This window comes from Anas acuta, chromosome 2 (genome assembly GCF_963932015.1).
Source record: "Anas acuta chromosome 2, bAnaAcu1.1, whole genome shotgun sequence".
Taxonomy (NCBI): domain Eukaryota; kingdom Metazoa; phylum Chordata; class Aves; order Anseriformes; family Anatidae; genus Anas; species Anas acuta.
Genome location: NC_088980.1, coordinates 137,910,375 through 137,938,211, shown reverse-complemented (window position 1 = coordinate 137,938,211; position 27,837 = coordinate 137,910,375). Strand labels below are relative to the sequence as shown.

The following is a 27,837-nucleotide window of genomic DNA, read 5'->3' as shown; positions in this document are numbered from 1 at the left end:
GCTTTATGAACCCCAGGCTTATCAATTCCTACTGCATGCAGCGTTCTCCTTGGTTTTTCAAGGTCAATAGCCTAGCAAACTGAGCCAGCAAACATGTGTCTGGCTGAGCTGGAGTGATGGCTCTACTCTTGTATTCTTCTAAATGTGAATTACAGCCTTTTCATGCCTGTTCTGCCTGGCACAGAATTAAGAAGCACAAACGGCTGTCTGGTGTGATACATATTATTACAGACTATCACCCTCACTTCTTGGGCTCCCTGACCATTAGAGCAACTGTATTAACTTCCTATATTCTGCATTTTTGAATGTCACTAAGGCACCCAGATATTTAGTACATATTTCCCAATTATTTTGTTGTTGTTTTTTTCTCTAAATCTTCTCATCTATTATCAGCATCAGCTTTAGTACACCACAGAAAATGAACTCAAGACACATATACATAATTTTACACATTAATTGTTACTCAGTTCAATAGCATCCTGGAACTTTATGGCTTAAACTGAGGAAAAAAACCTGTAAACAGAAATAATTTAAGTTTACTATGAAACACTCTGAAACAAAATAGACTAACAGTTTAACAATTCACAGATCTATATAAAGCAGTTCTGAGAAGAAAATGTCTTCTATTATAAAAAGGAAAAAAGGATTTAAGATAAGTTGTAGTGATTAGTCTCATTAGAAATTGGTCAGGACAGTACCCAGATGATTTTTAAATGCCATTATTAGTGGGATGGCTACAATTACACTATTGAATATGGCCTTAATAGAATCTTTTTTTTCATACACATTTTGAAATATATATATGTTAGATATTTTTTTTTCTTTTCCCCCCAGGAAATATTTGCTTTTTGCAAAAGAGCATTTAACTTATTGCTATAAGAGTAAAATCTAAGAATTTGTGCTACATTGAGCATTTTGGGTTTGATTTTTACATCAGAAAAATTTTCTGCTATTGAACCCCCTTTGTTTTTACAATCAATTTCAGCAACTAATGAATATGCAGGACCAAATTGGACTGATTATTTTATTTTTTTTTTTACTTTCAGGACTCATTTTTTCTCTTTGAGACTCATTCTAACATTACAGGATATGTTAAGTTCATTTTATAATGCTTTCTAGATATACTATAAGCAACATAAGCTTACACAAAAACTAAGAAAATGGCTGACAATACAAAGAACCTGCAGACAGATCCAGCAAGTCAGTATCAGTCAATTTTTGTCAGCCTTCATCATGGTATCTGAATGCAATATTTGTGTTAACCATCGCATAACTTTTCAGACTACCCTAAATCTCTGCTGGTAACACAGATATTCAAGATTCAAAAATAAATTAGAAAAGCAACAAAATGAAAACAAATTAAACAAGAGCTTGAATTAAATTAAGAAGAAACATGACAGCTATGAAACACTATGAAACAGAAATTGTTTCTCAGAGTCTGGATATCATTAACTAAAGAAGAAAATACTTGAAATTACATCCACATCTATACTCAAAGTTGCTAAATCACTTTTAACCCATCATCAAAATATAGGATTGCAATGAAAATACGAGTGAAATAAGAGATGTTTTTCACATTACTATGTGCAAGCAGTTCAAATCTAGGATTTTTATTTCACCTAGCTGCATTTTTAAGTCGCGTAATTAAACTTTAAATCCTGTATTTACAGGAACTAGGACTGCAACATCAGCAGTTTATTCCGTTAACTTTTTATATTAAAAATATAATAAAATTCTTGACTGAAAGTATAAATCCTATCAGCACTTTGAGCCATAGAGATTATCTCTCCTATTTAGTAGTAGAAGTCCTCACAGATCACAAACGGGCGTGGCTGGTCAACAGGACCTGTGCTTTCAGACCAGATGGCTGGTTTAGCTGTATAGGGTTCTGTCCAAAAATGCAATTACCAACTAGTCCATTGGAAGAGCTATGAGATAGGCAATAACTAAACAGGCTTCTCACATGGAAAATCCTTTCTTAGCTAGCTCGTGTTTGGTTTTGGTTTACATCCTGGGGCAAAAAGCTGCTTGGTGTGGAGGTGAGGAAAGGAAAGACAAGGGGACCCAATAAAACTGTGCACAGGTATTTCCATCATAAGTCTATCAAATTATACTGTCTAGGCTTGTAGCTTTACGGTAATCTTACAGAAAGTAATTGCATGGAATAACTGTGTGGTATTATTAATATTAATTATTCCTTTCTTAATTATTTTTCAGCATAGCTCCATTCTAATCATGTTTCAGCTTTTCAAGTTTTATCCAGGTATCTAATATTTTAAAAATTAAACTGGTACATTAAAAAGGAATCTATATGAAACAACATTCCATTTCTATGCTGTTTTCGTGGAATATGGATATCCAACCTAGCTTCCATTTTTATCAATATGTTTGAATATGTCATATTTACTTCCTTAACAAGAGAAGTTGCAAGAAACAACTCTAGTACCAAAGATGTGTATTCATAATTGTTCACAATACAATGCCAAAACACTATTATAACAAATGCTTCTATCAACACAGGTCAAAGGATACCACGAGCAGCTGTACCACTGCCAAAACTACTTACTGCAGGTTTCAGAGCAAAAAAGGCAGCTCTTGGAGAGCCGCGCACTTATCTTTTGCACATTCTTGCACCCAGGTAGCTCATGAGGAGGTACTCAATTCATTGCTGAATCAAAATGGCTCAGCCTGAAGAACTGCAACTTTTCAGCACTTACATGCTTCAAGGGCATCCACCTGCATCTAAATTAGTCACATTAACACATGCTGAAGTCTTCTTTTCCATTGGTTAATTTATCTTGGACTTGCTAAGGGTTTAGAAGTGTGCTACTCTGTCCAGTACTACTAGTTTGCTACACTAGACACAGAGAGAGCTATGCTCATACATTTATGATGTACAGTATCTGGCAAATCTAAATCTTGAATTTTGATTGTTGAGAGCAGGAACTATGGCATTACATACAGCTGATGATGTAGAAAATTTCAGTCTTGTCATCAATATGAATCATTAAAGCTGAAGTTGGAAATTTCTCGTCAGTGTTCTGTATTACTGTTCTATTTGTTGCATTCTTTTCTACATTTGGCTAAGTAATCTCTTCAACAGTTCTGTTAAAATTTCCAATTTTATCTTGTTTTTTACCACTTTTATCCCAACTTTGTTGCTCTATTATATTATATCCCTAATTAATGTATCACTAATATTATATAAAAGGATTTCTCTATGCCTTTTTGTAGGCATATTATTATTATATGTAGGCATATTGTAAGTATTATTTCCTCCTAATAAAACAAGTAAAATGAACCTCACGATACTTTGAGATTATATGTGTCATCTAGCTACCAGCCTCTGTTTTACAAGTGGTTCTAAATAAAACAACCATTTTTCCCTATTCTGACTCCGATATAAGGCACCTCATTGAGTCTAGCATGCAACACTTTTAATCACTCAGACCCTTTTGGAGCAGCTAATAGGACCTCAGCTGATGGAGTTCTCTCTTGAGCTACACTGAGTTCACACTGATTGCAAACATGTCTAGGAAGTATTTTCTCTCTTTTTGCCCACTCTCCCCAGTCAACCCACTGGCCATGTCCTAGCTGTGGCCGCAAGGAGAAAGGAGCAGTAGGACTCGTTCCACGCTTTTCCCTTCATTTGTCAGCCGGGGAAGGATTTACCAACCACAACACCACCTATTGATCTGCTTGACAGACCTAATGGCAGCAGCACCATACAAGAAGAAACAGAGATTTAAGAGAGAATTTGGGAATCATCTTCAAAAACCATCTCAATCAAATGAGACCAGAGAGAATCTAGCACACTACTCACTCAGCTTCTCTGAGCTCTGGTCTCTGATCTTGGCCTTCTCTCTTCACAGTGCATCATCTTGCTTGAACATTTAAGAACTGGGAAGCTTAATTTTCATCCAAAAGAATAAACCAGCCCTAGAAATATTCTTGAGGAACACTATATACATCAAGCTAGTGTTGCAGAGTCACAGTATGGCCAATGCTATTTTTCTTTTTCTCTGGTGGAATGCTCTTGTACTCCTGTGCTTTCTTTTTGTGTAACCAGAACTCAGGTTTTCCTGCATGTCAGCTTTCAATGCTGCCAGCATTGATATTCAGACTTCACTATCTAGTCCTATACAATTATACTAGCATTCAATATTTAGAAATAACTAGTTGTTCTAACACCAAGAATACTTTTGCTTAATCCTTTACACCCCCACTATTTTTCCTTTCATGTCTCCTCAATTGTAAATACGTTTCTCTGAAAATCAAATATGCTGTTTGTTTTCCTTATGTCTGTGCTGAAACCACACTAACACAACTTCTGCATGTAAGGAGAGAACTCTTACACACTGTATGTATGACCTGCCAAAATACTATGGAAGACAAAATACTCAGTTTTGAAAAAATGACGAGGCATGTATATGAATAGTAAAAATGCAATCTGTGTTTATATCAGTCATACATAGCCATAAAAAGGAAGGGCAGTTTCTTATTTTAGCTGTTTTTATGAATGCACATGTCAAAATAAACTTTTCCCACAGGCTTCTTAATGCATGATTATGTATCACATCAGTGTAAAAAGCTACCAGTACTGAATTCCAGAGGTAGAACCAAACCAGAGAGGTATATTAGAGGATAACTATTTTAATATTGTCCCACTTCTGCTGTTAAATCTTTTGCTTTCTCAGCAAAGAAGGGTGTTTTTTCTGAAATTATTTATGAGGAACACTCAGTTACTGCTTATTTCCATTTAAAGAAAGACATACAACAGAAATATAAAATTATATTTGCTAGCTGTCCCAAATGTCATTTAATGCTTAGATAATGACATTTTTTCTCAGGCATGACACACTTGACTGCCTGCTGTGCCAGCTGACGGTCTTAAAAAAAAATCTAAGTCACTGCCTAGTATATTGAACATGAAATTTCACTTAGCTTCTTACATATGTGTTTCAGCTGATGATTCCAGAAGAATTTTTGTAGAAACCAGTTAGATAAATTGTACTTACTCGTTTTCTGTCTCTAGATGATATAATCACTTAATTAAAGAATTTGAAGCAGTGTTAGCGAAAAAATGAAGGCAGATCTCTCATATGGCAAATGAGAGATATAGTTCTAATTTAGCTTAAAAACTAGAACTTTTAAGAATGCATTTTCAATTAACATTGGAATTAGATGATCTTTAGGGTCCCTTCCAATCCAAACCATTCTATGATTAAAGTGAATATTCAGTGTCTAGTTCCATGAGCTCAGAGATAGAATAAATAACTCATTTTCAAATATTGAAACTACACTTTGGCAGAAGAGTAAATTAACTGTTTATTTCTGGAGACAATTTGTTTGATATTTGCAATAAATAAACGACCATTTTCATAAAAGAATTCCATTAATTTTTTTCCTCTTTAATACATTCCAATAATACCGAATATTAAAATTTTAATTTAAAAGATAAAGATGTATTGTGAGGACCAATAATATGGTGTGGGTGAAATGGAAAAACAAGGGTAGAAAATGCTTCATTAGGTAATTATATTCTATTCAGCTCCCTCATATGAGAGCACATTTATTCTCTACACTCTATACCAGTCCTACTTCTGACTCAAATTTCAGGCAAGCACTGAGGGAGCAGGAAAATTAGCAGAATAAATCTGGTTATACATACAATACACAAATTCATTTTTTATGGTACATACAATCATAACACAAGAAGGCCTGCTCACAGTATTATGCTTGCCTGTAAAAGGTAACACCTTTCAAAGCAGACAATATAGACACATGAAAATAATTTTGCCATAAACGTCACCACATAGCAAGCATCTAGACATGTCAGTATACCAAGTCCCTTCTACATGTTCATAAAAATTCTTATGTGTTCTACAGTGAAAAGTATACAGGGAAAATATGCAAATAACCATGTAGCACATCTATAAAGTTAAAATATTTAAGCCGTTTTCATGGTTTTTTTGTTTGTTTTGTCAATTCTATTTCCAGTAATAGCTTTCTCCATTTTGTCAAGGGCTTTGAAAAAGTTCTCCTTCTATTTTCCCAAAAATTAAACACATTTTTTCAAAAGGAATTACATCAAGTATATTAGTCTACATGATGTGTAAAACTAATACTACTTAATAAATTTGATTTTTTTTTGGCCTTCAAACATTAAATAGCTCAGTTTACAATAACTGCTAATCCTGTAAGCAAAGGAACTACATCCTGGAAATAAAAGTCTTAAACAGACTTCTCTTCCTCAAACAGCTTTAATAGGTCAGAAGTCTCGTGTTTCTCCCTTATAATCTGACCTCAATTAATGAAGTCTTTTAGAGGACACTAAATTATTTTTGTATAATAGGACTTTAAATTGGAAATATCTTGATTATTTTAATTAACACACTGTATATGACATGACCCTGTTCCAGATAGCAGGAATTTTTGGATAGTATATTTGGGGCTATACTACTATGTAACAATTCACATTTTTGGCAAATCTGGCCACTTCTGATGTAGAAGCCTGTGTTGATGTATACAGCACCTTTCCAAGCGCTAAACTGCCACTATTAAATTAAGTAGCATTATGAACTTTGGTTTTCAGTAGACCAAGACAGACCAGTGTTCAACTATATGAAAGCCATGGACAGATTGCAATAACTCTCATTGCATGTGCCACTCAGTGAACCTCTTTTTACCTTCTCTTTGAGCTTTTAAATCATGGCACTGCTATTCATTCCAATGGATAATTACACTGCGACTTTTAATTAACTTATCCTTCCTAAATTTTAGTAACCCAAACCAGTCTGTATTAAGGTTTTTGCTGCACTTTTCCAATAATTTTATTACAGATACGCAAAAAACTTTCACTGAAGAAACAACCCGCTACTCATCAATTGTTTTCTAAAAGCGATATTGGGTATTTCACTTTAACATATTTTTTTGTTTTTCAAAACAAAACTCCCTTGCCTTTGAATGATAATCTTGTTCCAGCCTGGAATCTGATCCCGCTACCTGTTTGTACTTGCTCATTTTCATTTGGCGATTCCTCTCTTCTACATCCATTGAACCTGTTAAGTTGAAAAAAAAAAAAAACAAACAAAAAAGGAAATAAATACAGTTGTCCTCAATTCCAAGTTTAAAGTTACACTCATAGCATTTTTAACAGAAAGAGATAAAATCCAATTTACTTAAATTATGGTGTATACAATTTTAGTTTCGGAGTAACAATTTTGCACAAAAACAAAAGTGGTAAGAGGAGGAAAATTGTAGATGAGTAAGTATTTCAGCAGTCTTAATAAGCACTGAATTATCTGCACAATTTAAATGAACCCAATACTGTGGAAGAAATGAATGCAAATGGATTATAATGTTTCCAGAGAACAGAGTTTTAATACAAAAAATATTGAAGAAAAACCAAGTATTTCATTAAGAAAAAGAAAAAAGAAAAAAAAAAAAAGAATGCAAAGCTGACCAGTTTATTTTAGGTGGGGATCTTGGTTCTGCATTTATTTTGGTGTGATACCAGCATTTTTGTACCAAATTACTAATCAAGTAATGACCACAGGCTGGCAAAGCTTCCATTTATCATTTAAGCATATATTTATTTTGCTCAAAGTATTTTCAAGATGTATAAAGATATGATAAAGAGCCACCCAGTGGTATCACTGTATCACACTCTAATGACAAGCTATTTCAAGAATGATTTCAGGATTGACTCTTCTTAGACCAAATACATGATTAGTCTCAGTTGAGATGGCTGCTTAATATACAACACAGGCATCATCTGTTTTCTGCCAACTGGTACTGTAACAGCACAATTTACTATGTTAAATAATAAGGAATTAAGTGTCAAAGCTTAAGGGAAAGTGTGAGAAATAGAAACAGAAAAAAAAGAGAGGAAGAGAACAGCCCAGAATTAAAAAATATTTTGAAGCAAAATATAGTTATCTACTATACACATGGAGGCTTGCTTCTCTTCCACTTTAACATGGTATAAGTCAAAAATAAGTCATTATCCACTGAATGCTAATAAGCATTCCTTTTGACTGGCATTTCTCTTAAACTTCCTGTATTTTTAGCAAGGTTGCCTAGGATTAGTTTATCAGAATCCATCCAGAAGTTAGGAAGCTTCTGTATATTATAAACACTGAACAATCTGGACCTGTATTTATGGAGCTGTGATTGGAATATTAGATTCCAGTGTATTATATAAATCTGACTTAAATTGTAAACCTTAGATCTATGTCACACTCTAATAGTAAAGCGAGGCTTTTCATAGGGCCTTTACAGGGCCTCTGAGTTTTGTATTTTCCTTCTGTAGAACAGTAATGACTGTTGCACACACTACTAGAAAAGCCTGCCAGCTACATCCTGCATTACACCATGGAAAATATGGAAGGAATGGGGTGAAAGGAAAAAGGAATTTGAGAACACTAGATTTTACAGTTATCTATAAATCTCCTGGCTTCTGATTTTCTTATTCCAACTCTCCATCTTTACTCCTTACAGTCAAAGTGAATGAAGAGACTTCAGAGAAACCGTCAAGACAGATGTGAATCAATAAAAATGAATGAAAAAGAATAAATGGTGTTTTATAGGGAGAGACATAATGAAAACAGCAGTTGCTGGTGAAAATTCCTAAAATAAAATATAGCTAGTTTTTCCTATTGCATTTTATCTCAACTATTAAAAGTGCCTCAGCAATACCTGCCCATTTATCTTTAAGCTGCAGTGGTTTTTCTAAGGATCTGGTTTTAAATGCACTATAAAGATATTCTCTCTTTAAAACAGAACCTCTGAAGTGGAAAGTGATACTTTTCTCTTTTTTCAATGACAAAAATAACACATTAGTATTTTTGGAGTAAAATACTCTTAACTTTTGCTTAAAGAAATAAATTGCCTTTTGCTGAAATCGGATTTACAAATCCACCCGTCATTCTTCAGTAACATAATGAAGGAGATAATGTCTCACCAGAAGTTTTTCTTATGAAGTTTTCTTATGTAATCATCACATCTGTTCTTTGTCCACAGACATCCTGCCAAACTTCAGTAAATGACAAGAAGTGAAGAAATAACACCTCTTGATCATGCATTAAAAATTCCACAATTACTTGTGGAAACATTTTTCCGTATCTGTGATCTATGGCAAATTGAAAGGTAGGTTTCCACAAATCTAATTGCATGTGTTCTGCAAAATCAAGCACTGAAATACAGTTGAAAATGGAGCCCTCCATGGCACAAGAGGCGAAGTTGGTGGCTCATTTTCATCTCAAGAAAAAAAAACAAACACAGCAAAGCTTAGAAAAAAAAAAAATCACTCAATTCCAATAAAAACTTGTTACAAGCAAATCTAACCCACTATATATTTTTGAAAATGTCCTTAAAGAACAGATGAATTCAGTTACACGCCAAAAAACGAGGAAATCCTGAGGGCAGTGGGAAGTTCATAATGCACAAGCTCATCTTTGGTTCTGCTGTGCATGGAGCTGATATGCAGAAAGACTGCACAGACTAATGCCTGCTGCAGGCTTATCTCCATGTAACTAATGCCAGATGCAGCCGTGATCTGGATGGGAGCAGGAAAGGTTGGGAGTGTCATGGCCACGTCCTGTTCATGTGGTCTAAGTGCACTAAGTCACATTTGCACTAAATGGTGCAAATGCAGGGCTATTGACCATCTCTGGTTCTGCTGGCAAATCTGTTCTTAACTAAAAATTAGGTGGTGGGGATTTAGCAGAAGCAGAAAGTGCTTCCAACAGAGTCCAATAATTCCGTGTATTAGGAAGCTTCAGCTCCAACATGACTTGGTTAACCAAGCCTCAACATCAGTCCTACACCAAGGATTTCTCTGTAGTCAAGAGTTGTATAGAAAGTACATGTAGGCGAGCCAGAACTAACTTGTTACTAAATATTTGTTATTAATATTAGTAAAAATGTAGAAGCATCAGCTTTTACACCAGGTGACTGAGCCCTTGAGTTATTCAGGTCATTAGCTAAAGCTCAGTACAACAAACGTTCAGGGCTACACAGAGGTTGGCACTAGAAAGATTAAAGCTAGTTAAGGTATACTTTCATGTCATGCCATCATGTCTCAAAGGACATGCAATCAAGTTTTGGCCAGGCAGATGTGAGTTCATTAGTAAACTTTTTCTGCCTTAACTTCCTTCCAAAATTTTGTTTTTAGACAAGAGCTGTGCCTCCAACACAAACAATGAGACATGCAAACTTCAGCCACAAGAATACCATAAAAGAAAGACAGACTGATGGAAGAACAAAGCCTGGTGGTGCTCACCTAACACAACTGGGATCATTAGACTGAGGGGAACACCTTAGAGTTTTGCTTATGTAAATAATGTAAATTATTTGTTTCTAATGTAAACACACGACAGGGCCTGGAAGTCAGCTCCGTGTCATCAGCACGGGGAAATACGTGGCTAACAAAATGCTAGCTGCCAATTCAATACTTGCCATTCTCCCTATTTTTAGAATACAGTATGCTGCAGGAAAACAGCAATGTTACAGTGCAGAGTCACAAAATGCCAGAGGTTGCCAACTGTGCCATAGCACAGCCAAGAGTAAGGCCAACTATGGCAGCAAACCTGCAACCTGTCCTTGGAGCTGCTAGGATTCATCACAAGCACTAGAATGGCTACCCCAACTTCAAATGCAAATCATTATTTTAATGTTTGATCTTGAAATTTGGTAAGATTCAGCTACTTGAGCATTAAAATTTTCATCATAATTGTTTGTTTTTTTTTCTGACAAAAATTGTAAGGGGCTGTAGCCAGCAATATGATTAATGCCTAACTTTTCCCGACTTCAATATAGAGTCACATTTTTACAAGGAAATAAGCAATTGTTTAATTCAGCCAGTACTTAAAGGCTGATCTTGGATGTTCAGGACAAATACTGACTCTTCTGTAGGCTGAGATTCTTCATTTGATGGCCCATGGTCCACATCTAGAGGCAAACGGGCATACAAAAATGGCCTTAAGTTTAGCCTAAGACAAACCTGTTTATGAAAAAAAAAAGGAACTAAAAAGAGCTGGGAGATGTGTTCATTTCATTGCCTTCTCCAGTGGGAATTATTAAACTCTTCTAGCTATTATAGATGCAGGTGATAGTGGTAGATTTGGAGAAGGAATTGTAAAGTACTGCACAACAGGGCTTCTGGGACACAGAGTAGAAAGGAAATATGGGGTACAGAAACAGAGAGGAGTTCCTCTTAAAGTATTACGACAAATTTACTTTTGGATAAGCATGGACAAAAGACATACGAGATCTGGGTAGAACAATGGCTCAGGCAAAGGGAGGAAAAATAATAACTACAGAAACACTCAGATGTTGGAGGTCAGAAACCTGTAACAGAGAGAGAAAAGGCAGAGTGCATGTTCCATGCCTGGATTTGGGAGAAGAAAACAGGTCTTAAGGTGTATGAGAGCTTTCTTTAGCTAAACTTGGTCTCTTTCCTCCCATTTGTCCCTCTAAACTGACTCCCTTAAGAAAGGGAAGGAATTACATTTGGGAAAGCCCTTTCTCAGTTTTTGTTTCCTAGTATTTTTGTGATTTCAGAATAGATACATCAATATTGTGATCCAGCTCCACAGTACACATTTGTTTAAACATAGTAAATCAAAGAATTTAGGGGCAAAAAAAAATACAAAAATGTTTTGAATAAGTCACCCTACCTGTATCCCCATTCTCTGGATCTGCTTTCTTTTCTTCTACAAACAAATGAAAGCAATATGTAAAACAAAAAGAGGGAGAGAGAAAATGCAGAAATAATAATAAAAGTAATAATAATAAAGCATGCATTTAAAAGGAAAAATGAATAAAACCCATCAAATTAATTCAAATTGATGAGTTTAGTCAACCAACCATGTATAGTGCTCTACATCCAGAGGCAAATACACTGCATGCTACTGCATACATTTGTGCACCCTTATCACAGACGTCCTCAAGGAAACCCGTGTGTACTTTGTGCACTTCCAGAATCATTAACACGCTCAATACAAAAGACAGCAAGGCAGGTTTCAGACATAGTTACTTTACAATTTCCTCGAATATGATGAAACAAAAAATAAAAGTAAAAAAATCTTTGTAGTGTATGTTTTATGCAGCACACACACAATATGTAGTTTAATGACTCAAGCATAAAAATTGCATGTGTCAGAATGGTTTCCAGTAATCGCTTTAAATCTTCCTCGGTTTAATCAATTCGCATAGCTTCAACAGGCTAAAAGGTTTACTAATGATATTACTGTAGCTTGTCTTAGAGCTAAAAAATTATGAAGCACAAAAGACATTAACATCAATACTCAGAACTCAGCTTGTGCACATAAATCCAAATAACTGATGCCAACAAATATTCTGAATATATATCAAAGGTTATATATGGCTCAGGGCATTCCTCTGCCACAGAGAAATGAAAATACATTGGATCCCTATCAAATAGTTTGGCAGCACATAAATACTGCATTCTGAAATCCAAGTTTGGCAATTAGTGTGAAATTTTTTTAAAGTCAGATGAAATTTACTTTAATTAGAAACACATTAACTTTTAAGCAGACTGTTTCTTTTTCATACTTTAGGCCCAAATTATATTAATTTCAATTAATACAATCCCATAAATATGGAGCAATTCCCCCCCAGTCACAAACCAAAAATAGCATGTATTATTAGAATTAGTTATTTTTCCAGAATTACTGGTTATTGAAGGTTGCTCACAAAATTACTATCGAGTTTGCAATACACAGGATATTACCAGTTGAAGAGCGAAACAGAGGTGTTATATTTTGAAGAAATATCAGTTTGTAGATGGGCATCAAAATAGAGGACTAAGTCATTCTTAAAAAGAAATCATACCAGGGCTAAGTAGAAGTGTAAGAAAGAAAAATGGGTTCCTGCAGAGAACATAAATAATACACTGCACTTTAATGGGATCTGGCATTTACGTGCCATTCTGTGTGGGATCAAGGTGGTTTTCCTGCTGGCAACTCCTAGTGGAACTGGTAGGCAAGTTAATGGGAAAAAGATATGGCAAGTCATGAGTGTACAATTTTGGAAATCAGTGGATATCAACTGGGTTCTTGAAACCTCAACCATTCCCTGTCTTTTCCTGTCCTATTTTTTGCACGGTTTTAAACAAGACCCTATGCATTCCTCTGCTTTGTCCTTTGTTAGTCTGGCCAATATTGTCTATGCAGGTTGTGGGTATTGCTTTGAGAGTTGTGTTTGCTTTTTAAGCTGTTTATTATTATTTTTTTTAAGTTGCTGTCACCAATACAAGAACTGTAAATATAACACTGTCTTCCACTATATTACTGCTTTCTAAAGCAGAAAACTATTTGATAGCAATACTATTCAACGTAATGCAAAATAGATGAAAGCGACGTAACAGCCATTAAACTAACCTTCAGTTTGAACACAAACAGGATGATAAAACTTCTAAATTATTTCACAATTATGGTGAAAGGAAATATTTACTTTGCCTGAAATATAATCTTAATACAGAAATCTAATATTATATGGCACAATTCCTTATTAAAGATGCCTAGAAGTCCATTCTTCTGTATGTTTGGGCCACAGGACTTTTCAACCATGAATTTTTAAATGAAGACAGTCAAAACATGGGAAACTTGTAACCTGCCTAAGATTCACTTGTTCTTGCTTTCCATTTAAAGTATATAAAAATATATTTCCAAATTGACTTTCAGAAAAGAATACTATAGTACCAGCAAGCATGATATTCTATTAGATTTTTGAATTTCAGAAGTGTAATTGAAATGTGGTGATATTTATTGCAAATCTCAATAACAAATAAATCCTTTAGATTTTTATAGAAATGGTCAGCAAGAGTGGGCCCTACTCTCCAAACTGAGGTTTCATTTGTATTGGGAAGAGCTGTCTGAAGGAGTATTAGAAAGAACTGAAGATCAAATTGAGGAAGAGTTCACTTGGGCAGAAGCAGCAAAACTGAACAGCATCACCGAGCGAACAAAACAAGGCCAACTTCTCAGCAAAAAATAAAATAAAATCTTCATAGCAACTTTAAGCTTAATCATTCCCTCCTAAAAAAATTCAAAGCAAGTTCAGAATGTTGATGCTACAGTAATCGATGATTTTGGTTCCCCCAGTTATTAGGTGTTCAAATTTTAAAAATAAATAAAAAAATAACCTTAATTACTAACTTTGAAAATGCTGAAAACCAGTAAATCACTATAAGATGATTTAAAAATGTCTCAAAGTGAATAATACAAAATGACACAGTCAACAGTCAATCCTAAAAATCTTTGTGTATTTCTATTTATATGGCTTCTTCAATATCATCACATTACTCAATGGTTTTCTTCATCACCTGAATTAAACTTGATTTACAAAGTTAAATACATATGCTCTATCATGTGTTGTAATTATATCGATTTAACAGCTAATGTTTTCACAATTAAATAATTTGGGGAAAAAAAATCAGTCCTTTCACAAAGGAGACATCTCTGTACATTACAGAAAATAACCAGTTTTCAGCTTAATCAGAATATGGAGATACAGAAGTACAGAAAAAAAATACAGAGATGAAACAGAGGGATAGATACTGAAAGATCCTCTCTCAAAACCTTGTTCTACTTTGCAGTTGGTAATTACTATTAGAATTATCACTGATATTTCTTACGTTGTAACCTGATTCTGTAGCCATAAGGCTACCAGGAGGTGTTGGGGTTCAGAGGCCCTCCCAGGGACCTCTTCATCCTCTCACACCTCACTGCCCAAAACTCAAGGTTAGAGCCTGGTTCTCCCTCAAAATTTCTTTCCTGACGTGACTTTTAGCTGCACAAGGATCACTGCAATAGGCTGATTCAGAATAATATTTTAACCCGGGATCCAGAACAGAGAGACTTGCATTAGCTCAGGCTGGAGTCTAAAATAAGCCTAAACTTCCTTGCTTTGAGAATTAAAGTAATCACAGCTTCCAAAACTGGAGGATGTGCCTCTTATTAGAGCATACTGAAGTAGAACTCCTTGTTTGTCTTTGAATTTAGGCATCAGATAGGACAACGACAACAATAATATTAAAAATGTTTTATGTTTCTACTTTTCATATTTGCTGACACAAGATAAAATCAGCAATATGTAATATAGCAATTACATTTATAGAGTTGTTAAAGTAGCTTCTTTAGTGCTTTGATAAAAATGAGTCTGACTTTTCAAAGCAGTGGGAATTAATAAATAATATTTTATTTAGAAAAGTCAAATTTATAAGCAGGACTGTAACTTTACATAAGTACTTTTCAAAATGCTAGCATGACTTCTATCTTACTTGATAGAAAATATTTCGCTTGGAAAGTTCTTTATGAAACTACAGGAACATCATTTTTATACTGAGACAAATCTCTGAAACACTATTCTTATCAGTACAGGCAAAGGAAAACAGAATGTCTCCTAAATGGAAAATCCAAAAGTTATTTACTTTGAACATCAGAATTTGTCAGTTAAAGGTCTTTCAATCAATGGATTACATTTCCTCTATTTCCAGAGCCATTCAATTTCAATTCTACCTTTAAGAAATTAGCCCTAAACTTTGTCAATCTAGCTGTGTACAGTGTGAAAAATACAACTACCTAATGGATGCCTGATGTAAATGGCTCCTGAACTTCACTTCAGGGCTGTATGTCCAAGGTGTGGCAATTATACAAAACCTATCGTTGTGACAAAGAGGGCCTTTCCAAGAAGTCTGGGATCCACATCACAGTCTGAATGAAAAGAATACAGCTGACAGCTCCAGAAATGTGAAAGATGAAAAAAAAATAAATAAATACAAATAGCTGGGGTTTTAAAGTGTTTTTATATTACTGTTTGAATGAGATTGAGATGTCAATTACTGTCCTTAAAAGGGAATGCTAGAATGAAGACCATTCCACTTAGCCACATTCCTAGTGGGGGAACATGCCTTTGCATTCCTGTTTTCTATTTGAGCCTTGCTTCATGGTTTTGTTGTCTTTTTTTTTTTTTTTTTAAATTCTTGGCTTCAAACCTGATATTACTAAACAAAGACTGAAACCCATGGGATATTTCTCACCAATTAAAAAAAATTTTATCACAATGCTTAAACCATGTTAACAATGTTATTTCACATTATTTGCAGAATACATGGCACTGCTTAGTAAAAGTGTTGAATAAGATGCTGTGGTGATCTAGGCTAGAAAGTTAAAGAAGCTCTAGAATCGTGGGCTCATAAATTGATGGGGTCATTTTAGGTCTTCATCACCAGGGATAGGTCAGTGCAGTTCATAAAGGACAAAGGTCTTGTGAAGCAAGCTAGGAAGCTCTATTTTGCATGTTTGTTAGAATAATAATTAGTGTTTTGACTTTTTTTTTTTCTTTTTTATAGTATGTTTGCCCACAGATCCTTTTCCAAAGTGATTTTTTGCAAGGTACTCTGTGATGTTTGTCCTTGCTGCCTCATACAAAGTACATGTGTTTTGGTGGCCTCAGAAGAACGCCGAGATCCCACATGGCAAAAAGGTGTTACTAAAGAAGTAGCAAGACTAACCTTAGCTAAAGCACATTTCAATTCCCCCAAGAACTGTGACAAATCTTCCCTATGTGAATAATATGCAATAGGATTTTGAAAATGCAAAAGCAAAATATCTGAGAGGCCAGTGGGCTCCTAAATTCTGTCCTCATGAAAATCTATTCAGATCAGCCATGCTACGATTCAACTCTGCATTGTCTTCATTAAAGCCCTAGCTCAGTCTTATTGTTAAGTTCTCCAGCCTCCTGTTTTTCAAGCTTCTCACAATTCTCACTGACTATACTCATCAGTATAACCGCTGAATATTTCACATTCTGACACAGCCATTTAAATACATAGGCACAAACACTTGATGATAACTATGCCTCAGATTCCAGAAAAGCAAACAGCTATTAATAGAGATTCTTCTGCCATCCTAAGAATGCAAGAAATTTTCATCAGTGTCCCAATAGCCAGAACTATGGTCAAAGATTTAAGTAGAGGACACAGAAACAACAGTGGTGTACACACCTTCATGCAAGACTCAGTAGAACTGCAAATTCAGATAGCAAATTTTTACCAATAAAAAACATATATGTAATGGTATTCTGCTTTTTGCACAATTATGCTCTCATTTTTACTTATATAATCTGATATTTTGTCTATTTTTCCCTTGCCAGATTGAGGACCAGCCTTTATTTACCTGGTTCAATACAGATGGCTATTTTGGAGTTTGGGGGTTTCGAGGCCTATGGTTTCTGGTTTTAATTCTAATCAAAATTAAAATTAAGGACAAAGAACCTCCCAGCCATCCAACTTGATAGATCTATTAGTATGCTAAATACCTTTAGATTGAATTTGTTCTCTGTTGACCAAATAGAGTTGGACTCTTTAAATGTCTCAGTCACAGTCTAAGGAATGAAATTTTAAACAAACCCGTCAAATTAAATATCACAGAAGCCTTCAGTGATTCACAAGTCATCTAACCACATTTGTGCTAATATGTTACAAAATCCTTCAGGAATTCCTTTTCAACATGAGAAAGACAGAAACAAAACAAAATACTACCCTGGTCTTTAAAGGGAACTGTGTCACAGAACAATGACTTCAATAACAACAAAAATAGGGGGGTGTCATGTCCTATTTATAATGGGTAAATATATCAGAGTAGACTCACTCCTGGGAGGCTTGAAAAACCTGTTATGATACTGTAGATAAAAACAAATACAAATAAGGCTCCTTCTCTTCCACTGCAGTTGCTCTCTTAAATTCTCTCAATCTTTTTTTTTTTTTTTTCATTTGCTTCCTCCAACGGTTTATTTTCTAGGCTTTCCTACTGTTTGGCCCTCCACTGCCCTGGGCTGACAACTCTGATTTGGTCACACACCTTTAACAGTTTTTAATTTTTGTAAGATTTACCCCCAGCAAGCAGGTTACTATTAAAAACAAAACAAAACAAAACAAACTTCCATAAAAATATTACAACACAAGAAACATATTTCAAAATTCTTATCTATTTGAACTTCATTCTCAAAGAAAGTTAGCAAAAACTTTAATCAATCCTCCTATGCTCCTATTTTGAGAGAGAATTCTGCTCCAGAAGTTGTCAAAAAGAACCAGAACTCTTATTTCCTTACCTTTCAGGGCCCTTCAGAAATAGAAGGTAGTCCAACTTCTAACTTCCATGCACTACCACAAAAAAGCAGCAGTGACTGGGCATCACTAGTCCATCCTTTCTCATCCTGAACTAAACCTAGAATTAATTATCATTATTTATGCTACCTGTACACTTACTGACCTTAAACTGTCATGGACTGGCCTTTTCGTAGTTTTGGTGGTCAGTTTGGAGCTATAGTTACTGAAGTCATCTCACACCTAGATCCATTTCACAAGACTGAAGAATGTTTTCTGTATCTCATATGCTTGAAGACCACAATAAGTATAATTGCAATTAGTTGATGCAACAGTATCTGGTTAATCAGAACCACTGGTGAAAAGAAAGTTTCCCAGTTGGTGGTTGAGGTTCTGTGGCAGGCAGGGTTTTACTTCCACTGCCCACACTGAATATAGGCAGGATGACCAGGATGTCTTCCTAACAGTTTCACAATACATACAATACATCCTACGACATATTTTAAATTATTTGCAAAGTAAAATTTTAGAAACGAGCTGTGAAAACTGTATATTGTGAAGCTCTTCATTCATCAAAGGAAAATAGAGTTTAATCATTAAGGTTGCTATCAACCTGCACTGATTTCAGATAATGACATTTGTATTAAAATGTTTTTGTTAGCTTTGGAAACTTGCCTTTGTGCCTGAAATATACAGCATAAGCTTTGCATGCACATTAGGATGCACAAATGTCCTACTAGCATAGGACATTTCCACTACAAAATCCTAGATTTTTTTCAGTGAAGAAAATCCTGTCAACTTGCAAGCTAAGATGTTAATGTCCATTGATAGAAAATGGTAGCACCTTTCTTTCAGTACAACTGTCACATATTCAGATATATAGCTTTTTCAACATTTCTTGGTCTAATAACACCTAGAATCAATAGCTAATTTTTGATTCAACTAAATGTTTGCTAGCATGGTACTGTGAAAAGCATTTCCTGAAGAAAACCTGTAATTAGATAATCCTAGTACCCCCACTTCTAAAAGCAAAATCTGAAGCAACGGGGAAACATCTCCTTCTGGAGGTGTGGCTTTGAAAAGTCATCTTTGCTTTTAGCTGAGCACACAGCTGCACAAAGTGCCTCAGAGTGAAATGTGTAAACTATAATGTCATTGAGGTAAAGCACAGAAGTTAATCACATAACCACTCTCAAATGTGTATCTGAAAATACGTTCCTACACACAAAGCAAACTAACTGCTTTCAGTTTAAGGGCAGTAATTTTTGCAACTTCACTTCTGGCCATGCTTCTGCCTTTCTTTGCTAGACAATTAACTTTATCAGTGCCTAATACATTTGGTTAACACTGTCAGTGAGCAAAACAGTGCTTTGCAGAAGCTTATCTTAACTGGAGTGTCCAAAAAAAGTTAACAATTCTCAGGTTTGTCTTCTCACATATGTTCAAGAAAATATCATAAAAATACATACTTTTCTGAGCGTCTAGATATCCTGTTAAGGTCTGACTTCTTCCTATTCCAAGAATCATTTAGGATTCATAACTCAGAGGAGGGTTCTTTAATAAAAGGGTCCACAAATTTCCTTTTCCTTTATTATGAACAAATAAGAAACTGCTCATCCAATCTGCTAATTTATTTTTTGTAATGAAACAGATTCAGAAGCACTGCACAGAAACTAGAAATGGAACTTAAGCACAACATAAGAAAACTCAGTGCTTCTACAGACTAATTTATTAATTTCCAATAGTGGTGATTTATGGAAGAAGGAAATCAGATCATGTGACTCTGACTACCAGTTGCTATAGAGTCGTAGAATCACCAAATGGCTTGGGTTGGAAGAGACCTCAAAGATCATCTAGTTCCAAACCCCTACCATGGGCAGGGATGCCACCCACTAGATGAGGATTGTCAACTTTTAGCTCTCCCTGTAATTTACGTGATTTCTATCTTGGGATTTATAAAGTATGAAATCCACAGCAAGTAACTTTTGGAAGTCTCCACAGATAATCTCTGACTCTAAGGGATTTTGATAAGAGTAGTACCAAAGGCAAAACTGAGTTCCGAACAAGCCAGCCACAGGAGAGGAAACAAAAAATGTTTGACTAAATCCTACCTAAGTCTTACTGGACCAGTATGTAAAAATTGCTTCTGAGATTAGAAAGTAAATGGTATTCAAGTGACTTCTCTTATTCATTGGGATAACAGCAGAAGCATAGAAAAAAAAATAGAGCTTTGACACAACAAAGTGTAAGACTTTTATAGGTGACTTTGATTAGCTTAAATATGGGGAATTTCCTCATTGTTCTGACATACTATGACTGAACAAGCAGGTCAAGCATGAACAGCTATTGCATTTTCAGAGGTAGCTAGAATTAGTTCTGTGCCGGTAATACAAATTACATGGAAAATTCAATAAAATGGCAGACTAAAATTTGATACGAAACTTTAAAAAACAAGTAATGTGCAATATGAAAGAAAAGCCATGACCAGTACAGCTAAATTAGATCTTCTTTAATGTTTTCACTTCTCTCTCTGTTATCAAACCCTTCTGTTTTACAGTTTTTTCAATGAGAGAACAGCTTTTTAACAACTCAACTTCTAATCAAAATGGATTTTGTTCAAAAAAGCTAGGTTTGAAATTTCAGTGTATGATATGTATCTTACTGAGATTGTTTGGTTCTTAAATTATATCCTCCCCAAGGTGAAAAATGACTTCTTATGTCTAAATTTTTTAGTTTATGTAGAAGTTTCCAAATGTGAAGATATACAAATTACAGTTTATACGTTTAGAAAACATACGTGTTTCTTGTGCTAGCTCGAAGCTCAGAGGCTAACACAAAGATATTGGAGGTAGGAAATAAATACAGATGAGAGAGAAACTTAACCAGTTCAAAGTCTAAAAGTATGCACGTGTTATCTGTTGATTTTAAACTTTTTTGCAGAGTACGTAATTCATAGGTAATAAGTATTATATAAACATCTTGATTTAACTTAAACTCTTACAGTTTGCTAATGTTTTAATATATTGAGAGAGGAAGAGAGTGAAAAGTATATGAGATGAGCTATGATAAAATCTATAGGAAAGGTAAAATGAGAAAAATAGCACAGAGAAAAGCAGTAGAAGAGACAGACCTGAGTTTCTTCTCCGTGATGATTCCGCTTCTTCTGTGATCACATCGTGTAATGGACAGACATAGACAAAGGAGATGGGCGTGAGAGGATGTATTCAGAAGGTTAAAACTGACACTGAGGGAAAGGGCCAAAAATTGTTTTAGAGAGAAGTCTGCAGTGCAGAGTTAGTAAATGGGGAGAAAAATAGCAAGACATCAGAAAGAGGAAGAAAGCTGAGAAAGAAGTGGTTAAACTACAGTTGAAAAAGAACAGCAAAGACAGGGTTAGTAGAGGAGCTGAGGAAGTAACAAATGTTATAATTGAGATCAAAGTCAATCTTGAAATGAAGCTGAAAAGAAACCTGGATAGTAAAAGGTATGTTAACTAGCAGAAACACTTTTGTTCATGACTGTTCAACTTTTCGAAATGTTATTAACTTGAATGCCATTATTAGTTTTTTCTTTCAAGTACTGAACACCCAGTTTAAAGTCACCAATGGGAAGTGTATTGTTAGATTAGTTCAATGATTAAATGATTTTAATTTATTCTGAACCAAACTTCGCGTACCCAAAATGGAAAATAAAAAGGAAACAGATTGTTTGCAAAAGGATATACAAGCTCATGAATTTCAGAATCCACATAACACACTCTGGAAAGGACCATGTTATTGTAACACTTTGCCAACGGCAATATTTTCAAGACCAAAATATTGAATATGAGAAAAGAGAATGTATAGCTAATAACTCTCATGGTCAATTCAGCAGATATTTTTCCAAATCAAATATTATTCATCTCACAGTAGTCTAAGTTATTGGAAATGCATGCAAACTAAATGCCAAAGCAACTATCTCATTACTTACTTTATTATTTCAAATTCAAAACACACACTGCCATTCAGACATGGAGAACATCTGAGGGACAATGTCATTCTCTGTACTGAACATCTAGTTGTAGCAAAAGAATGGGAGGAATTTATCTTGAAAAGTAATAATAATTACATTGAACTATGAAGCTACCATCACTAGCAAAACAAGTGCATTCTTACAAAAAAAGCATCAGAATTAAAGCAAATATATGTATCTGTAAGTCCTGATCTAAGGTCTGCTCGCAGTTTGTGAGTCACAAAATACTGCTCATAACTCAGTAACAGTGCAGATATTAGATTAAAAATTCCAGAAAAATTCATACACCACAAAAAATATGCTGTAGTTTTTGCAGTCAATATCAATAGCACTGAAAAATGCAAAATTAGACTAAGCAATATAAATTAACATAAGCAATATAAATTAACAAAACAAAATGAAAGACAAGACTAATTTTCATCTGATAACCCATGTTCTACAGTTAAACCATTTTGTTATATAGCTTGCAGATTATCATTTTCATCCAACAAATGCCAAGACTGCACCAAAACTTTGCTGTAAACACAGATTGTAACTTATATTTGGAATTGATTTTAAGGCAATTAAATTTGCTTACAGGATGAACACAGTTAAGTGCTATATTTGAGATATATAATATGAAAGCATAGCAGCTGACAGTTTTGACAAAGGATGCTATGTGTTCACATGTTAAAAAAAAAAAGAAAAGTAATGGTGCGTAAATTGCATAATAAATTGCAATGAATCCATAGTAAGAAATTAACAATGAAAATAAAGACCTACTTCTCCTTAATTTTATACAGCCCATATTAATACAATGTAGCTGTAATTTCTGTAACAGTTAAATAAATAGATCATAATTACCATCATCAAAAACCCAGCAAAAAAAATAAAAACTTTTTTTTTCTGAAAATGTTTTCTGTTATCTGTGTGTTTATATATTATCTACAGCCCCAAAGCAAGCACTCCTTCTATGTCAAACACTATCATTAGAAAGTCTCTATCATGACACCCTTATACCCCATTTGTGGATTTTAATAGCTGCAAGGATAGCATAGCTTTAAGCAATATACTACATTAAGCCAAAACTTCAGAAGTTTTCAGAAGATGTTTAGAACCACTTAATTTCCAAGTCAGGAATATGCCAAGGACTCCTTTGGAGGATTTTAGCAAGGAATAGCCAGTATTTGGCTGCATATCAGATACATCTGGCGATATGTTTTAAAAACTGAATTTTTAAAAGCCCTCATGCAAAGCATTGGGAAAAAATATTTACAAATATATTGTCTTTTTTTTCTTTATTGTGGATAACTATTCAGATGATATCTCATTTCTTGATATACATAGTTTGTAAAATGTGTATATTAATTGTTGCAAGCATTAGTGAATTAGAAGTAGTTTGTGATATAGTAATGCACCAGTATACTTCCATTAGACCTATTAATTTAGATGCAATAGCACTTAATAGCAACCAATCTCCTCATGATTAAGAAGCTACCCATACATCTCTCTGGATCCATAAATCTCTCTGGATCATTCATGAAAATTGTCTAGTTCTGGAGCTTGAAATACACTACATTCAATCTTTGTTGATGGAAATGTATTAAAATCTGCAAACAACATCATGGAATAAAATTCTATTAAATTTAGGTGTCAATTGGTAGTTTCCATTGGCATCTTTATTGCTTTCTTGTGGAACAAGCATTTGTTTGTATAAACTGTGTATCTTGATGTATGAGTGTGGTACGGAGTCTGGGTATTATACACAGATTTAGAAACAAATTAGACTCTCTGAATGAATAAACTTCTAAAACAAATGAAAACCAGCTATTGTATTGCAAGTTTGGTTAAAACAGGAGAAATATCAACTATTTTATCATGCTTTGATACAGAACTTTTTGCTGTAAGCAATGTCAGTTATTAAAGAGAAGTATTTAGGAACTTAATTTTTTAAAAATAAAAAAAAAGTGCTTGAAACCTTGTACAGCAAACATGCCCACCTGAAATTCTAAAAGTAGCATGGGACAACAAGATGTAAGTTAATTAATCTTTTTTTTTTTTTTTTTTTTTTTTTCCTTTCTTCAAGGTTTTTCTTAATTTCAGTTTTCTTTGCTCCTTAAAAATGAAGATCTTTCACTGCATTTCTGACCTCAAAATTTTCTGTGGCTTCAAGATCAGGAAAAACCTCATTTGTGAACACTCTTTATGCCATAAGACATGTAACAGCACAATCAAATAGGCACAATCTTAAAACAGGGAGGAGACTTTAAAAAAGAGATGCTCCATCAAGTCTGCATGTTCTGTAAGTATATGTCCCTAGTCTGGATGTGATTAGACTTAAAGAATGACATAAAGCATCCAGCTCTCTGGGAAGATGTTCCCTACCACCACTCAAATTCTCTAATGCTGAGGATACTGGTAAAAGAGGAGGACTACAAAGAAGAATAGTTAAGTGCAGAAATAATTGTTAAAAGAAGATTTAGAGTGAATGGCTATTTGACCCTGTTCAAGTCTGCATAAAATCGGTCTTCCATAATCTATTTAATAGCATTAAACCACGTCTTCCAGTTACCCTTCCTGTAGATACAGAACCCATTTCATACTTTCAATGTTTTTAATGAGGTACTTTCTTACTAGTTAAAAGTGAGTTTTTCATCTTAAAGTGTAAACTCATACACACAAAATGACAGTCGCGCCCTGGACAGATGCTGACATTTTTGCTCAAAAATGTTAGCTGAGGACTAAATAAGATGAAGAAAACACAGGAAGACAGAAGCAATGCATTCATTTTTGTAACTACAGCATATATGCAAGGCTTAATATATGCTATATAAAATACATGCTATGTAAAGACAATAAGAATATGGAAATTGTCATTAATTCCTACCCAGAGATAAGGATAATACTCTGTTACTTTGGTACAGAGTAGGCATATTGACTTTCAAAGTGGTACAGGGAAACATAGAAAGTAAATTTTAAGTAAATACTTCAGAGTACTTATTTTAAATAAATACATCTTCTATGCACAACATCTACTAATTAAAAAAGGAGTTCATCAGAAGTGTGGGAACACTCATATTCTTTTGAGAAAACAATTATTCATACGATATATTCAATCTGAATTGCTTCTCACTTGGCACAGGTCAAACAATCCCCATAGATTCAACATGGCTTGTAATATGTAGCTTTTTCTGTAAATTTTACCCACTTCACTGCTTTCCAGATCCCACAGCATCTTTGTAAGAACCTTTTCTGTATTTTCTTCACCAGCCCTACCAGAGGGCCCTTGCATCAGGGCCTCAGATGACTTCTTTTACTTTCCCACTCCGTTCTTCTGACAACTGTTCTACTGCCTAGTGACTTTTCCTCTTCAGCTATCATAAACTAGTCCCTGACGCCACTCTGCTCCTCTCCTTTTCACAAGATGGCAATTTTATACCAGCTTTCTTGTTTAACCATAATTTTTGATTTGTCCATTGCTCATGATGGCCTTTACATGAAGTGCTACTGTGTTCTTGCCTCTCTCCGAGTGGCCCATCTTCAGCAAAAATACCTTGCCTTTTCCTGCCTAATCTTATTCCCCATTTCTAACAGCATTTTTTTTAATGTACATTCTATCATACTTATGATACCATACTTACTAACTACAAACTTATTTTAAAATAACCACCATTTTGTTTTGAATTATTTTTTTACTACTGTATTACTACTTCAGCTGATTCCATGGCAATAGATGAACTATTCAACTACGAAGATGTTATCTCAGAAAGGTTTTTTCTGTGTATAGTTAAGGAATGCTTCCACCAGGATAAAGACATAAGCCATGATTTCTTTCAAATTGAAAACCAGTCACTGTATATAAAGACTTACCATTTGTAAGCATGCATCACCTTTGTGTTTTCTGATGTGTTTAACTTACCATTGTTACAATTCCCCTACAACCTTAATACAGTATTAAAGAAGTATTGCCTTCCCCAAATAATTACAGAAGCACCCCGCTTTGACCTTTTTTCCATCCTGAGATGTACATTTAAATTAATCGGTCTCCTTTTTGAATCATATCAAAATATGTCAGTGCTTCCTTATGTTATTTGACCATTGCTTTGAAATTAAAAGTGTTGACAAGGGTTGGACATCTGATGACACTGCCATCTTCTCAAGAGGCAGCGATGATGAAACTATCACAGAATGGTTTTCAGATAATAAATGTAAAATCTACTGGCCTAAAGTATGAAAAGCAGTGTAAAAACAGTAATACGTCCTTTGCTATCTCACATAGGTTGTTCCTGCATCGCCTGTATCATCTCTGGATGGAAATGCAGTTTACTAGACTGCGTTCACCTCCCAGACTTTGGATAGTGAGACTGATTATTCACTTGTACAACAGTTTACAGGCAACAGAAATGATTATTACTGCCCTGGTGCCCTAAATGATGTGCATTCTCCCTTAAACAACCCTATAGGTTCAGAAGAGATGAGTGATGATACCAGGTGAAAATAATTGATTTTTTTAAGGAAAAACAGTATTTTATTCAACTGTATTTCTATTAAAATTAAAAAAAAAAAAATCACTACCACCCCAGCCTACTACATTTCCATTTTGCTTCTTTAATGACCTTAAACTGTACTCCAACAAATTTGCTAATCTCATTTTTAGTCACACGTATTAACACTTCCCATGACACAGCATTACTATTCTTTTTTTTGTTACTTTGAATTATTTTTATTATCTATTTATGTTTTTATCTACAATTTGTTCACAGTCCCAGTAATTTGCTCAATGTATTCATGTCATCAATATCTCATTTTTCTCACAGCTTTTCGTAGCTGTAATTCTGCCTGGCTGTTTCCATGTGACTGGTTAGGTTAAATTCTTAAGAGACGAACAAAACCTAAAAAACAGGACAAGTTTCTGCTATAGCAGAAAATTCTTTGTATGAAAAGACAATTAAAAGAGGGGAACAGCAATATTAGGTACCCATATTCCTCCTTGCTGCATTTGGTAGACCACCAGCTTCAGCCAGGGACTAAGTTGTGGTAGTATCTCCTTGCTGTGTGCTGTGCCAACAGAACATTTAAAGAAAGAAAGCACAGTCCTTGCAAAGGGTAAATCCCGTATTGACAAGCTTCAAGCAATTTGAAGTTTCCTTAATCAGGCCACATCACTGGTTACAGATCCAATATATCTCAACATCCAGGTGTGAGTACAGTGGAATCTCCTCCCAGTTGCCCTGCTTCTGGTATGCCTTGAAAATGAAGATACTATGGGTTTGTAATGATATAGGGATGTCTGTAGGGGCCAGCAGTGTGCCACATATAGCAGGTAACTTGCATCCTGAAAGCTGCAGGTGTGTGTTGTGCTGGTACTCCACCATTTCTCCTGCCTCTTCAGTACAGAGAACCAGTTTGGAAAAGCACCATGAAACATCACACATCATTGTCCCAAGTGTACATACCATGAAAGACAATCCTGAAAACAAAAATCAAAGCAGAATTCATGTTCTTATCAGACATCAGCCTTTACATAAAGACCTAAGGCTGTGAAGTGCAGTGCAAAATTTTTCTCAAGTCTTTATCTATTCTGGGGTTTGGCAATTGTGACTGTGGCTTTCCAAACCAATTTTGTGTATCCACAGCAGTACTTGAGATCAGTGATACTGTTCCAGAGGAAAAAAATAGATAAAAAAGAAAATCAGACAAACATTGTTCTGATA

General features: G+C 34.8%; 1 protein-coding gene across 50 annotated transcripts in view; it reads right to left on the bottom strand.

Moving 5' to 3' along the window:
• The window catches only part of RIMS2 (regulating synaptic membrane exocytosis 2), a 447,566-nt gene that overhangs the window by 82,981 nt on the left and 336,748 nt on the right, over positions 1 to 27,837 (bottom strand). For 26 of the 50 annotated variants that reach the window (XM_068672422.1, XM_068672424.1, XM_068672427.1 and 23 more), the window contains 2 exons: positions 11,682 to 11,717; positions 6,961 to 7,061 (listed from right to left, as the gene is read on the bottom strand). The exons of 1 other annotated variant lie outside the window; for it this stretch is intronic. In XM_068672422.1, coding sequence (XP_068528523.1) covers positions 6,961 to 7,061; positions 11,682 to 11,717 — 137 coding nt within the window. Of the gene's footprint in view, positions 1 to 6,960; positions 7,062 to 11,681; positions 11,718 to 21,263; positions 21,297 to 27,837 lie in introns of all 50 variants that reach the window. 23 more of the 50 variants (XM_068672466.1, XM_068672421.1, XM_068672428.1 and 20 more) reach the window with 6 other exon arrangements.